The sequence below is a fragment of the Onychostruthus taczanowskii genome, unplaced genomic scaffold (assembly GCF_017590055.1).
Source record: "Onychostruthus taczanowskii isolate IOZ18803 unplaced genomic scaffold, ASM1759005v1 scaffold195, whole genome shotgun sequence".
Taxonomy (NCBI): Eukaryota; Metazoa; Chordata; class Aves; order Passeriformes; family Passeridae; genus Onychostruthus; species Onychostruthus taczanowskii.
Genome location: NW_024499184.1, coordinates 123,208 through 137,329, shown reverse-complemented (window position 1 = coordinate 137,329; position 14,122 = coordinate 123,208). Strand labels below are relative to the sequence as shown.

General features: G+C 68.9%; 4 protein-coding genes across 6 annotated transcripts in view; 2 read left to right on the top strand and 2 right to left on the bottom strand.

The window, feature by feature from the left end:
- Nucleotides 1-117: 117 nt before the first annotated feature.
- Nucleotides 118-1,708, bottom strand: LOC121334760 (bone marrow proteoglycan-like). Its single transcript, XM_041402203.1, has 5 exons — nt 1,362-1,708; nt 1,099-1,277; nt 890-1,024; nt 469-580; nt 118-259 (listed from the first exon to the last, which is right to left on the bottom strand). Exons 1-5 carry the CDS (start codon nt 1,420-1,422, stop codon nt 201-203), a joined length of 546 nt encoding a protein of 181 aa, XP_041258137.1. The 5' UTR covers nt 1,423-1,708; the 3' UTR covers nt 118-200.
- Nucleotides 1,709-2,853: 1,145 nt separating this feature from the next.
- On the top strand, nt 2,854-4,449 carry LOC121334759 (proteoglycan 3-like). Of its 2 annotated transcripts, XM_041402202.1 has the most exons (4): nt 2,854-3,490; nt 3,622-3,756; nt 3,997-4,108; nt 4,379-4,449. In XM_041402202.1, exons 1-4 carry the CDS (start codon nt 3,149-3,151, stop codon nt 4,435-4,437), a joined length of 648 nt encoding a protein of 215 aa, XP_041258136.1. In that variant the 5' UTR covers nt 2,854-3,148; the 3' UTR covers nt 4,438-4,449. The 2 variants fall into 2 exon arrangements, with proteins under 2 accessions (XP_041258136.1, XP_041258135.1); XM_041402201.1 differs by lacking the exon at nt 4,379-4,449 and having other exon boundaries at nt 3,622-4,018.
- A 73-nt stretch (nt 4,450-4,522) lies between these two features.
- Nucleotides 4,523-11,007, bottom strand: SLC43A3 (solute carrier family 43 member 3). Of its 2 annotated transcripts, none has more exons than XM_041402199.1 (13): nt 10,876-11,007; nt 8,305-8,557; nt 7,834-7,963; nt 7,628-7,674; nt 7,467-7,543; nt 7,278-7,370; nt 6,940-7,079; nt 6,692-6,798; nt 6,135-6,293; nt 5,952-6,065; nt 5,534-5,720; nt 5,186-5,309; nt 4,523-4,801 (listed from the first exon to the last, which is right to left on the bottom strand). In XM_041402199.1, the coding sequence occupies exons 2-13, from the start codon at nt 8,495-8,497 to the stop codon at nt 4,646-4,648; spliced, it is 1,527 nt and encodes a 508-aa protein (XP_041258133.1). In that variant the 5' UTR covers nt 8,498-8,557; nt 10,876-11,007; the 3' UTR covers nt 4,523-4,645. The 2 variants fall into 2 exon arrangements, with proteins under 2 accessions (XP_041258133.1, XP_041258134.1); XM_041402200.1 differs by lacking the exon at nt 10,876-11,007 and adding an exon at nt 10,715-10,823.
- A 2,055-nt stretch (nt 11,008-13,062) lies between these two features.
- RTN4RL2 (reticulon 4 receptor like 2) overlaps nt 13,063-14,122 on the top strand; it is a 4,837-nt gene continuing 3,777 nt past the window's right edge. Inside the window, exon 1 of the mRNA XM_041402233.1 lies at nt 13,063-13,615. Within this exon, the coding sequence (XP_041258167.1) occupies nt 13,063-13,615 (553 nt within the window). The remainder of the gene's footprint in view (nt 13,616-14,122) is intronic.

Sequence of the window (14,122 nt, the reverse complement as noted above, 5' to 3'; positions counted from 1 at the left end):
CACACAGGAGCTGTGCAGGGAAGAAGGGGCACCTCCAAAACCCCTCTGTGCCCACCCTGGTTGCACCCAGCCTAGCCCTGCCCAAACACCAAGTGGGTGCTGACACCAAGACTTTATTGTGCTCCGAGGGAGGGGATGCAGCCCCCTGTAGGGGAACAGCAGTAGGGGAGGCCCGGGAGCACCCAGTGGGGCTGAGCCCCTCATATCTCGCAGATGAAAGGCAGCTGCCTCTTGCAGCGCACGCTCCTCCAGAGCCCATCTGGGGAGAGAGGAGGGGGGATCAGCCCATGGCCCACCAGCACCCCCACCCCCAGGGTCCCCCTCCAGCCCCAGGGATAGCCCCCCCAGATACCTTATACCAGCCTCCCAGTGTCACCTCCCCATCCCGAGCCCCTCAGCACCCTCCCCCCATCATGGCAGGGGCTGCCCCAGCGCCCCCCAGACCCCTCCCACAGAGCCCGCACTGACTGTTGGTGCAGAGGGCGGTGCAGAAGCGGCGGCCGGGCAGGGGGTGCCCGTGCACCCACCGGCTGTAGTTCCAGGGGCTCCGGTCAGTCCAGTGGCAGTTTGGGAATGGGATCTGCCAGGGGAGAAAGGGTGTGGGCACCTCCAGCGCTGCGAGACAGTGGAACGGGAATGGGACATCCAGGATGGGCATTAGGGATACTGGGACAAGGCTGGAGCACCCAGGTGGGCACTGGGGACACTGGGGTGGAGTTGTGGCTCTCTTGGTGGGCACTGAGAGCACTGGGAATGGGATCGGGGAAGCCAGGCTGTGCACTGGGAATCGTGGCACAGGGCTGGGACACCCGGGGTGGGCACTGGGGACACTGGGAGGAGACAGGGTGCCCCGAGGCCAGGGTGGTGGGCGCGTGGCGGGGGTCCTTACGGCGGGCTGGCTGACGGCACCGATCCAGACGAGGCCGGCATTGGTGTGCCGGCGCGCCAGGAGCGTCAGGAAGGTGTTGGTGCGGGAATCGTGGATGGAGGCCAAGCGCCCGCAGAAGCGCCGGGCACAGATGCGCTGCGGGGACACGGCTGTCACGGGGGGCACTGGTGCCCCCACCCCGACCTCCCATCCAACCCACCCCGTCCCACCTGCGCATGGCGGAAGCTTCGGCAGCGGGAGATGATGACGTAGCGGCAGGTGGCGGTGCCCGGCATGCTGGGCACACCGAGTGCCTGCTTGTCACTGGCCCCCCGGCACCCGCTGTACTCCTCGGGCATCTCCAGCTCTGTCACGTCCTCCTCATCCTCCACCGCAGGGCTGGCAAGAGCTGGGGACAGTGGCTGGGTCACCCTGGGATCAGGGGTGTCCCAGCGTGTCCCCGCGGGCAGGTGGGGGTGTGGGGGGCACTCACCGGAGCGGCTGACGGGAACTGTGCCCAGCAGGGCCAGGGCAATCAGCAGGCAGGGCCGCATGGCACAGGGACACTGGGGACACCACTAGCACCCTTGGGACATCCCAGAGCGCCATCACTCTCAGCCACCCTGGGGACACCCCCATGGGCCCTCTGCCACCCCCAGCATCACCCTTTCCTCCCCATGTCCCCTCAGAAACCCCCCATATCCCCACTGTCCCTCCACCATCCCCAGTGCCACCCCATGCCCCGTCCCCTCTGCCACCCTCAGTGCCACCCCCACAGACCTCAGCCCTCCTGTGCCCACCATGTGCCTAGTTCCTCGCTTCCCACCCTTGGGTCACTCCCTCCCCTGGGCTTCCTGTGCCATTCTGTCCCCCACCGTGCCCCCTCCACCCCTGGCACCCCAGAGCCCCCCAGTGCCAGACTCAGGAACCCCCAACCCTGGCAGCCGAGGGCTGAGCCCACCCCCATGTGCCTGTCTCTGCTCCTCACCTGGAGGAGTGGGTCTTGGGGGGCTTTGCCCATTGCCACCCTTATATTGGTGACAGGGACACGTACCCCCAACCACAGCCTTGTGACATCCCCAACCACCAACTGTTGGGGACATGGTGGGGGACACCTCAGGAGGGCTCTGCCAGCACCCTGCCCAGGAAGTGCCACAGCCTGGGGTGTGCTTGGTCCAGGGAAGAGGGTGTGGGGCATGGAGAGGGGGCTGTGGGGTTTGGGGTGCAGGGTGTGGGGAGGGGGCTGTGGGAGTTTGGGGGGGCAGGTTAACAGTACAGGGGCTCAGGGATGTTGGGGTACAGGAGATGGAGGGGTTGGGGTGTACAGGGCATAGAGATAAGGATTGGGGTGCAGAGTCCTCGGTGGGGGGCCGTGGGTGCTCAGCTGCAGGCCTGAGGGCTGGGCAGGGAAATGGGAGATTTAGGGGGGCCTCAAGGGGTCTGTGGGCAAACGGCCAGGCCGGACCCAGGGGCCACGGCCGTTGGAAAGGAAATGGCCCTTGGGCAAGCATGGCCGGCGGGAGATGGTATCAGCACCCCAACATCCCCTCTGCACCCCCAGCCGGCCCCTGCTGCACCCCATACACCCGCCTTGCACCCCTCAAACTGGAGCAGCCCCCACCCCTGCACCCCCCAGCACCCACCCTTTGCCTTGGGCACCCCCATGCACCCCTCAGCCTGCAGCCCCCCTCCCTGGGCGCCATGTGTGCCCCACTACGGGCAAGGATCCCCTCCCGCCTAGTGTCACCCCAATGTCCCCATGGTGTCCCCAGGGCCGGGCTGGGTGGCGCAAGGCTGTGGTGGTGACATGTAACTTTGTCACCCCTATAAGGGCGACAACGGGCAGAGCCCTCCAGACCCCAGGTGAGGAGCGGGGTTGGGGACAGGGACATAGAGGGGGACATCTGAGTGGGCTCAGCCCCTGGCTGCCGGGGTGGGGACCAGGGGTGGGCATCCCTGAGGCTGGCATGAGGGTGTTGGGGGACACAGGGGTCTCTGGGATGCCGGGAGTATATGGGAGTGGCACAGGGGATGGTGGAGGGACGGTGGGGATATGGGGCACAGAGGGGCAGGATGGGGTGAGGGACACAAGGTGGACCTAGGAGTGGCAGTAGGACAGTGGAGACACAGGGGATGGCAGAAGGGCCACAGAGAGAACAGATTGTTACCAAGGGTGGCAGAGGGGCTCTGGACCGTGGTGGGGGGTGACAGGGTGACAGGGCTGTGGCGTCTCCAGAGGGTGCTGGTGGTGTTCCCGGTGTCCCTGCGTGTCCCACTGCCATGTGGCCGTGCCTGCTGCTCACTCTCGCCCTGCTGGGCACTGTCCCTGCCAGCCACCCCGGTGAGTGTCTGTCCCCCTGCCCCACTGAGTGCCCCCCACACCCCTGCCCGCTCCCAGGGACACCCTGGGGACACCCTCAGTCCCTGCCACCCCAGTGCCATGCCCACACCGCCCATGCCACACACCTGGGGCTGGCAGTGGGTGGCAGAGGGACCCCCGGTACCAACCCTCCCCTGCTGTGCCCTGCAGCCCCCCGCCAGCCCCAGGGGGTGCCCGCTGGTGAGACCGCCCCGCTGCACTACACCGTGGTGAAGAAGCTGCGCACCTACTCAGGCGCCCAGGTGAGGGGACGGGGCACAGCGGGTGCGGGCTGTACCAGGATGCCAGGCCGTGCCCGTGCCACGGCAGCACCGCTGGGAGGTGCCCGTGGGCACGGGTGAGTGCCTGGTGCCAGCCCGTGCCCGTCCCACAGCGCTACTGCCAGGATGTGTACCGCGGCCAGCTGGCCTCCGTGCACAGCGCCGCCCGCAACCAGGAGCTGCAGAAACTGGCACAGACCTACAACATCCTCCTCGCACCCTGGATTGGAGCTGTCACCAGCCGCAGGGTGAGGGGACTCTGGGGACAAGGGCTGCCCAAGGGGTGCTGGGGGCTGCCTTGGGGGGTGAGGGGCTGGGGATGGGGTGCTGGGTGCTGGGGCTGCTTTGTGGGGGACGAGCCTGGGGCTGGAGGCTGGGTTTTGAGGCATGAGCGGCTGGCTGTTGGTTGCTGGGGCTGGTTTTTGGGGTCGAGGGGCTGACTGGGGTGGTGGAGGCTCTCCCTGGGGACTGAGGTGTTGGCACAGCAGGCAGGGCGGTGGGAGTCCTACTGGGAGGACTCCAGCCCCTGGAACTACGCGAACTGGGCGCCCACCCACCCCTTCCACATTGTCACCACCTGCACCACCCTCAGCATCCGAGGTAAGGTCACCCAGCCACCGTGTCCAGGCTTGGGGGGTGCTGGGGAGGGGAGCACAGGCTGCTGGAGCGTTGGAGGAACATTGGGAGGGCACTGTGGGGAGAGGGCTACAGGGCACTAGGTGGGCTGAGGGGAGCACTGGGAGGGGCACTGGGAGGGGTTACAGGGCACTGGGGGAGTCAAGGGGGGATACAGGGGGCACTGGAAGTGGTTGCAGGGTACTGAGGAGCCCTGGGAACCACCCATGGCCCTGACACTGTCCTTGTCCCCAGATGGGCTCTGGCGAAGCCGCTTCTGCCTCCAGCTGCGCCCCTTCATCTGCCAGTACTGAGCCCCTGGCGCTGCCGTGGCACCCCAGTTCCTTTCCCAGTAAAGCAGAGATGCCCTGAGCCGTGTCTGTGTGCACTGGGGGCCTGGGGACAGGGCTGGGGGCCCGTGGGGGCAGCACAGCGAGCGGAGGGGACAGCGATGTTTATTATCCCCACCCCACTGGCACAGCACCCCCAGGCCGGTACAAAAATGGTGTGCTGGGTGTGGGCTCAGTGTGGGGTCTCGGCGTGGATCTCAGTGCTGGAGGGGGCTGCCAGGGGGGTGCCAGCCATGCCCAGCTCCTTGGCTCGCCGCTGGCACTCGCGTGCCACCACCACGGGGCTGACAAAGGCCACCAGCACCACGGCAATGAGCCCCAAGTTCATCTGCGGAGGGGAAGAGTGTCAGGGCAGGGGTCTGGGGAGCCGTCCCCCCATCCCCTGTGTCAGGCCAGGACTCTTGGGGCAGCACCTCCATTTCCCCAGGAGCAGGACACCCCTCCCTCTCTGGTGCAGGACCCCCATTTCTCATGGCATAAGACTCCACCACTCCTGGGGATAGGATTCCCTCCCTCCCTGGGCAGCATCCCCATTTCCCCATGGGGCAGGATCCCCATTTTCCCATGGGCAGGACAAGGATCCCCATTTTCCCAAGGGATGAGACCCCCATTTCCCCATGTGGCAAGCCCCCTTCCCTCCCAGGGCAGGACCCCATTTCCCTGTGGAGCAGCCCCCCAGCCCTCACTCTGAGGTCCCACAGGGCACACTCACATAGAAGGGGTCCCCCTGGAGCGGCCCCTGCACCAGGGCGACACAGGGGTACTGCAGCAGGGCCACCAGCGCCGACAGTGCCATGGCCAGCCCGTAGAGCTTCCCAAAGTGCTGCGGGGGGAACCTGCCAGGCACCCATGTCACCAACAGGCATCTCCTGGCACCCCCACCCTGGCCCCCTCTTGAGCCCTGACAGCCCCACCGCAGTCCCCTGACACCTCCACCGTGTCACCTGCCACCCTCCACCCTATCCTGGCCATGCCCTGTCTGTCCCCTGCCACACCCACGACCGTGCCACCATGCCCTGCCACCCTGAAGCCTGCGTGCCCCGTGGCTGTCCCCACTCACGCGATGGCCAGGAAGGCGGCGTTGCCGCCGTACAGGAAGGAGCGGCTGATGACCTGCAGCACGAAGGTGCCGAACTGGGCGGGCAGGACAGGCACGGCGGCAAACACGGAGAACAGCAGGCACAGGGCCACCGTCACCACCAGCGACAGCACCGCCGAGCGCAGGTCTGCCAGCGCGGCCAGGAGCCCTGTGGGCATGGGGGTCAGGGCAGGGGGACGCAGCCTTCCCGTGTCCCTTCTCCAGGCGCCGTGGGCTCGGGCACAGTGGTGGTGGCAGCAGTGTGGACACATGGGACAGGGAGCACAGGGCTGGGATGAGGGGTTACCCCCAAAGTGTGGGGCCAAGGAGTGGTTTTGCTTGGGGTGAAGGGCCGTGGGGCTCAGCTGCCCGCGGGGCATGGGGCTGGGGGCTCAGTTACCCTCAGGACGGGGGCCCTTTGCCCGCTTGTGCCGGTCGAGGATGAGGCCGTTCCAGGGGGCGCAGAGCACCCCGAAGAGCTGGGTGAAGGCGAAGGCGTTGGTGTAGGTGCTCACTGTGGGGGGACAGCGTCAGGCGGGGCCCCGGGGGTCCCCGCCGTGTCCCCGCCACAGCGATGCCTTACCCAGGGCGTGGTCCCCGTGCGCCAGGTGCTCGAGCTGCGGGTTGAGGGTGCCGATGAACAGGTAGTGGCGCAGCTGCATCACCGAGAGCCAGGCCACGTGCCAGGCAAAGAGCCAGGAGCAGGCGCAGGCCCGGAACGGTGTCCCGGGGGCGTCCCCACCTGTGCAGGTGTCAGGGTGGGGCACATAAGACACACACCCCCATGCCACACCCACACCTTGTCCCTGCCACCCACTGGGGCCTCAGGGCCATCGGTATGACCCTGCCCATTCAGGTATGTCACCGTGCCCACCCTTTGACCACGCCCACCCACTGCCACACCCAGCACTCCCTTATTTGCATATCCCAGCTGTCCTCCAGCCGCACCCATCAGCAGCCACGCCCACCCAGCAGAAGGCCACACCCACTATTTGCATACGCATGGTTGCCCTCCAACACGCCCCGCACAGCCACGCCCCCAGGCCACACCCCTCATTTACATGGCACAGCCCACAGCCAGCTGTGGTCACGCCCACCCGGTCAAGCCCCGCCCCACCCAGCAGATTCCCAGTCCGGCACCTCGAGCTATGGGGGGTTCCAGGGGTGTCTCCTCGGGTCCGGCCTCTCCCGGGGGCTGCTTGTCCTTGTGGGTTCGGTAGGAGCGGGAACGCCCCCGGCACTGCAGCCTGCGGCAGCGCCTGTGTCACCCTGTGTCACCCTGCCGGGGCTGGACCTGCCCAGGGGACAGGACCCGCTGCCCGCAGGGTGGGACCCAGCCCCAGCCCCCCTCTGCCCAGAGCCCCGGCAGGCGCAGGCAGCCCCCGTACCCGTAGTCGTAGTCGGGGGGCAGCGGGTAGGGGATGCGGGAGCGCGGCATCAGGAAGAGGGTGCGCAGGAGGTGCCAGGCACTGCAGGCTGCCAGGAAGAGGAACATGGCCCGCAGGGACAGCCCGTGCTCGTACAGCAGCTGGGGACAAGGACGGAGTCAGGGACAGACACAGGCTGCCACCGGCCGCCTGCTCAGGCCTTAGGTGTGTCCCCATACGTGGCCTCAGCAGTGACTCAGCTGTGTCCCAGACTGTGTCCCCAATGTGTCTGTAGATGTGACCCAGCTGTTCCCAGCTCTGTCCTCCCCTGCCACCACTGCCATGTCCCTCGCACCCACCTTGACGATGAGGAAGATGGCGGAGGAGGAGTCGAAGGCCCCGTTGTAGAGGGTGATGATGATGGAGCGGTAGCTCCCGAACAGGTTCCCCACCTGGCACCGAGAGACCCCTGTGTGCCATCAGAGCCCTCCCGTGCCACGCGGGGTGTCCCTCCGCCACGTGGGTGTCAGGGTGCAGGGGGAACCCACCTGCATGTTGGTGAGGATGAGGAGGATGCCACCCACCGACAGCATGGACATGGCCGGGAAGAGCAGCTCCGCCAGCTCTGGGGACACAGGGGTCAGTGGGGACAGGGGTTATTGAAGAGGTCCCCCCCAGGGCTGGGGACCCCCTGGCCACAGGGTCTCACCTGGCGTGGAGAAGGCGACGAGCAGGGTCCCACCAGTGTAGAGGGAGCTAGAGGGGACAGCGGTGACACGTGGGACGGGATCCTGGGAATCACAGGTGATTCCCAGGATCCCGACCTACCCCAGTCCCCTGGGAGCCAGGCCACCCCAGTAACCCCCCATTCCCAGCACCCCCAGCCTGTCCCCGTGTCCCTGGCGCAGCGCTCACATGGCGATGAGGCGCGCAGCTGTGGTGCCGAAGCGGTCGAAGACGACGCCCATGGGGAAGGTCATGAAGTTGTTCATGAAGGAGCCGATGGTGAAGACCAGGGAGAACTGCTCATCCTGCCCGCTGCAGTCTGGGAACGGCCATAATGGGGCATGGGGACACGGAGACGTGGGCACGGGGACACCGGGAATACCACGGGTGTGGGGATGCAGGCACCCGGGGACACGAGTCAGCGGAGATGCAGGGGACATCGGGCATGTGGGGACACCACAGACATGATGGTACTGCAGACACGGACTGGGGGACAGCAGGCACATGGGCTTGGAGACAGCGGGGACACAGAGCACTGCAGGGCACCAGGACACCGCAGACAGCAAAGACACAGGCACAGTGGGGACATGGGACAGCTCGGGGCATCGGGACAGCGGGGTCACGAGTCGGGGGACCGTGGGGACACGTGGGGGTCCATACCAGACCCCAGGGTGAGGTTGAGGTTGGGGCTGGGGGTGGCGGAGGGCTGGCACAGCCCCTCGAAGTAGCCCAGGTCCTTGAGGACGAAGACGAGGGAGGCCCAGCCGAAGATGATGCCGCAGAAGGCGCCGCACTCCAACAGCCCTGACAGGAGCGTCCCCAGTCGCTTGGCCAGCCCCGCGCCCCCCGCCATGTCCCCTGCCCAGGAACCACCGGCCCGGGCTGTCACCAGCCTGGGGCGTCTTCGCCAAGCCTGTGGGTGACAAAGGCCAGGTGTCACACCATGCTGGCACCCACTGGGGACACAGGGACACCTGGCAGCACGTGGCCACCCGGGCAAAGGCCACTGTCACCCCGGTTCTGCCCCTCATCCCTGGCCGCAGCAGCTGGCACTGGTGTCCCCTATGTGCCAGGGCGCAGGGCAGGGCCCTGCAGCGGCCAGGGCTCGCACACATGGGGACAGCTGGTGACATGTGGCACACAACCGTTGACGGACACACACAGATTTTTGAGCACACCCAGATTTATGGGCGCACACACACATTTGTAAGCACACACACAGCTGTTCACAGGCATGCACACCTGCACTCACGACCGTGCCTGCAGATTCCTGTCCTGCACCCCTCACCCACCTGCACGAGGCCAGGCCCTCCTGTTGTCACTGTCACCTTCAGTGCCACCCGGCAGTCCGAACCCCGGCAGCGTGGCTGGGACACGCCTCCCCATCCCAGTGACTGCACCCTAATCTCCCAGGAGCACACTCGGGTCCCCCAGGCTGCCAGTCCCTGATAGCACCCCGGGACCCCAATGGGGGCTCCGTCCCCTCACTGTGCCAGGACCCCCTGTGCTGTCCCTATTGCCCCGAGCCAGCCTGGCCCAGGACTTGGCACAACCTGGGGACACTGGCACTCTGCTGGGCATCCTGGTGCCTGCTCTGGTGACAACACACCCCTGGGAACACCGACTCCCTCCCAGGGACACTAGCATCCCCAGGGGACCTGGCACAGCCACGGGGACACTGGCACACTGCTGCACACCCTGGTGTGAGCACTGGGGACACCACAACAACACACCTCACCCCAGGGACACCAGCACCCTGCTGGGGACCTGGCACAGCCCTTGGGAAACTGGCACTCTTCCTGGTGATGCTGGCACAGCCCCTGGGGACATTGGCACCCCCCGAAGACACCAACACACCCTCCTCCCCCAGGGCTTGGCACAGTGCTTGGGAAACTGGGACAATCCCTGCAGATGCTGGCACAGCCCCTGGGGACACAGGCACGCTGCAGGGGACGGTGACACACCCCCCAGGGCCCCAGCACAGCCCCTGAGGCCCTCCCTTGGGGGACCCTGGCACAGCACTCAGAGGCACTGTCACATCTCTGGGATCCTGCCACCCCCTGGGGGATCCTGTCATGTCTCCAGGAATCCCCTCACGCTGCTGAGGACCACGACATATCTCCTGGGGACGCTGCTACCCCAAGCCCTGCACTGCACTGGGGACTGTCACTGTGCTGGGGCTGACAACAGGTCACCCCAGAATGCAGCCGGGACTCCCCCGTGGCCCGCAGCTGGGTGGCAAGGGCACCAAGGCCATGTCACCCCCAGTTCACTGTCCTCCGTGTCCCCCCACCTCCCTCACCCACACAGCCTGGCTCTGCTGCACCGAGCTCCTGTCACCGTGTCACCGCCCAGGCCTGTCGCTGTCCCGCTGTAATGCCGGCTAATGAGCCTCATTACAGTGACCAGCAGCTACAGATTAACCTGCACAGAGCCGGGGGGGCGGCCCGGGGCACCTGGACTATTTTCAGCCACTCAGGTGGCTAAAAATAATATAGGCAGGGGCTGTGACAGCAGCTGGGGGCACCGGGGCTCCCTGACATACGGGGGTCACTGCCTGGGGCACCCCGAGCCACTCACCGTGGGTGGCAGCCCCCGGGCCTGACTGGGGTGTCCTGGACACGCTGTCTCCGCCAGCCACACTGGGGAGTCCCCACAGCAGCGACCCCCCCATACTGGTGAGACCTCACGGTGGCGAACCCCCCGACTGGTGAGCCCTCCACGAGGGAGCAGGAGGCTCCGCCTCGGCTCGGGGGTCCGCAGCATCAGTGACTCCGTCCCCTCTGTCCCTGCTGTGTCCCCCCAGCTCCCCCGGGCCGTGAAGAAGGGGGCAGGTGGGGGTCACAGGACCCCTGGGGGCGGCCATAGGGCTGGGCGCCCCTCCCCGCCCGCTGTCCCTGCGGACGCGGTGTCCCGGGGTGGGCACTGCCGCGGGGACTCGGCCCGCACACGCGTGGCGGGGGGACACGCGCGTGGCCCCGGGGATGGGCAGCCGTGGGGCCCCGCCGTGCCGGCCCCCCGAGCCTCCCCCACGGCCCCGGTACCGCCCCGGCACCCCGGACATCCGCACCGCCACGCCGAGCCGGGCCCCGCAGGCCACGGGGCCAGGGCCCTCGGTTCCCGCTCTTCCGCATCCTCCCGTCCCGGTCACAACCCCTCCCGCCGCCGCTCCGTGTCCATCCGGGCCCCTCCGCGCCCCGCCGCTCCTCCCGCCGCATTCCCGCCGCTCACCCGCCTCCCGCCCGGCCCGGCGGGGAGGGGACCGGGCTCTCCCCGCCCCGGCGCTCCCGGTGCTCCCGATGCTCCCGGTGCCCCCGGTGCCGGCCCCTCCCGACCCCCGCTGCGGGCGGAGCGGAGCCGCCGGGCCTGGCCGGGCCCCGCCCCCGGGCCGCCGGTTTCGGGGGGAGCGGGGGCGGCCTCGCTGGAGCGGCCCCGGTCAGCCCCGGGTCCGCCCAGGAGGGGCCGTCCCGGCACGGAGCCCTTCCCCGGCGCCGCCCCCCGCGGGTGCCCCCCTCGGCATCTCCAGGTGTGACACTCACCTGTTGTCCCCAAGGTGGCTCCTGGTGGCGCCACCCTTGCATCACCCGTTCGGTCACTCTCGGGCCAGTTTTCAGTGATGCTTGGGTCACCCCTCAGGCCATTCCTGCACACCCCAGGACTACCCTTGGGCCCTCCCTGGGCCATTCCAGCTCTGCCATCCCAGAGCCATTCCCATGCCACCCTGCTGTGCTGTGCAGTGTCCCCTGCCTGTCCCTGGTCCCCCACCCCTTGCCTTGTCCCCGCCCAGGACACTACTGTCCCTTCTGTCACCCTTCCCTCCACATCGCCTCCTCTGTCCCTCTGTCCATCCACCAGTGCTTGCTGCCTGGTCTGTCCCCACCTGTCCCCACTGCCGCAGCCTCTCATCTGCTCTGCCAGCTGCCCTTCTGTCTGTTCATCACCCGTCCATCTGTCCATCACCCATCCATCTGTCTGTCACCCATCCATCTGTCCATCATCGGTCTGTCTGTCACCTGTCCATCTGTCCCCCTCCAATCACAACTCTATCCATCCCATCCATCTGTCCCACAGCCATCCAGCTGCCCATTACCTGCCTTTCCCTCCACCTGTCCATCTGTCTGTCCTCCCCATCCTTCACCCATCTCTCCATGAGTCTGTCCCGTCTCCAGATGTTCTCCGTGCATCTATCTGTCCATCTGTCCTTCTCTCCTTATGTCCCCCCTGTCCATCAATCCATCCTCCACTTCTCTGTCCCCCTACCTGCCCCATCCATCCATCCATCCATCCATCCATCCATCCATCCATCCATCCATCCCCTCCCTATCCACACTGTCCCAGCTCCCCGGGCGGGTGGGCACGGGCACCCAGAGCCCCCCGGGCGGGCTCCCCTGCCCTGCCCTGCCCAGATCAGCGCTGTCCGGCGGGGGCTCGGCGGCCGGGCTGGGGGCACGGGCGGGGGGAGCGGATGGCGGCCCCTGAGTCAGCCCCGCGCCGCCCACGCCCCCTCCCACGGCTGCCGCCGCACCAGCTTGTGGCATTTCACTCGCCGGAGACGGCGCCGCAAACACGCGCCGGTGCCAGCCGGTGCCGGTGCCGCCGCAGTCCGCGCGGCCACGCGTCTCCCCCCACGCGCAGCACCGCCGCTCTGCCCCGGCCCGGGCGGCGCCGCGGCGGCACCACGGACAGCGCCGGTCCGGCACCACAAACAGCGCCGCGGTCCCGCGTGGGTGCGGACCGCCGCCCCCCGCGCCCTCCCGGCGGCTCGCTCCGTGCGGGGCTCCCGGCCCCGCCGCGTCCGTCCTGGGGACAGCTACCCGCGGGACCCGCCGTCCATGGGGGCACCAAAGCCCGGCGCCAGTCCAGGGATCATGGGACAGAGGGAGGGACGGACCATCCATCAGGCGGACGGACGGACGGACGGACGGAGACCACCCTCCGTGTCCCGCGCTCACAGCTCCCCACGCGAGCTCCGCGTCCTTTCCCCGCGGGGGGAGCCCGTCACACGCCCGTGTCCCCTTTAGGGTCCCCCTCCTGAGTCCCGCAGGGCGTGTGACCGGTGGGCGCCCGCAGCGCATCCCATCCCCCGCTGTCCCCTCGGTCCCCGCGGGAGTCCCTGTGCCCACCCCTGTCCCGCCTGGGGCGGGCCAGCCCGGGAAGGGTTAAACGGCGGGGCCGGCGCGGGGGGCGGAGCGGCCGCCCCGGGATAAGGCGCGGCGCGGGGAGGGCTCAGCCCCACGGAGCCGCGGGCAGCGCCGCGCCGAACCCACCCGTGCCCGAGCCCGAGCCCACCCGTGCCATGCCCCGGGGCGGCGGCGGCTGCTGCTCCCGGCGGCGCGGCGGGGGCGAAGGGGGCGAGCAGCCCCCCCCGGCACCGGCCATGACCCCGCGGGTGGGCAGCGCCTGAGCGGCCGCCCCGCCATGCGGCCCCCCACGGCTCGGGACCTGCCCCCAGGTAGGCGCGGGGTCGGGCGGGGTCCCGCGGGTGTCGGGTGGACCCTGGGGTGCCACCCGGAGACCTCGGTCCCGGCTCGGGGTGCCCCGCGGCGCTCGGGGTGCGGGTGCCCCGGGGTGAGTGGGGAGCCCCCGGTGCGCGGGGACCCCGGGGCCGCCCCGGGACGCACGGCCCGGCGTGGGGGCGCAGGCCCGGGGCGCCCCAGGTTGAGCCCCCCGCGACCCCCGGCGCGAGGGTGCCCCCCGACCCACGAGGTGCCTGCCGCCAGCCCAGCCCGAGGTGTGGCTGTCTCACGACCCACGGGGAAGCCGGTGCCACCCCGGGACCCCCAGCCCAGCGTGGCAGTGCCCCTGACACGTGGGTACTCGCTGCCATCCCGGGCCCCCCGGGGCAGCGCGGGGGTGCCCCAGGAACCGCGGCACACCCTGCGCAGCACCGGCGCGCATAGCCCGGCTTCTGGGCGCTCCACGAGCCACGGGGTACCCGGTGGCCCCCCAAGATCCCCAGCCCGGAGTGTGGGTACCCCACGATGCTCAGAGGGGCGTGCCCCACGACCCAGGGGGTGCGCGGTGCCGCCCCTGGACCCCCAGCCCGGCGCGGAGCCGCCCCACAGCTCCCCGTGTGGGCACCGCGAGGAGCCGGGAGCGCCCGGGTCACGCCGCGGGTGGGTGCCGCGGGTCTGTGGGGTACCCGCAACTACCGGGGTGGGGGGGTTTAGGAGGGGGGCGGCGCTGAGCAGATGCGCCGGACGCCTCCGTGGGTGGGTGGGGGGTGGGTACCCCCCCAACTCGTGGAGCACCGGCAGAGGGGAAGGGAGGGAAGGGGGCGGTGGGACCCCTCGGTGCATCTCCGGTGTGACCTCCGGTGCACCGGAGAGTCCCACCGCCCCCCTCCTTCCTCTCCCCTCCCCCGGTAGCGGCGACTGGGCGCATCCACGCATCCCCGGGCGTGGATCCAGGCCGCCGGGCTGAATTATGGATGAAGCTCTCGGGTTGCAGCCTGAGGGGGGGATGGACACGGGTGGGG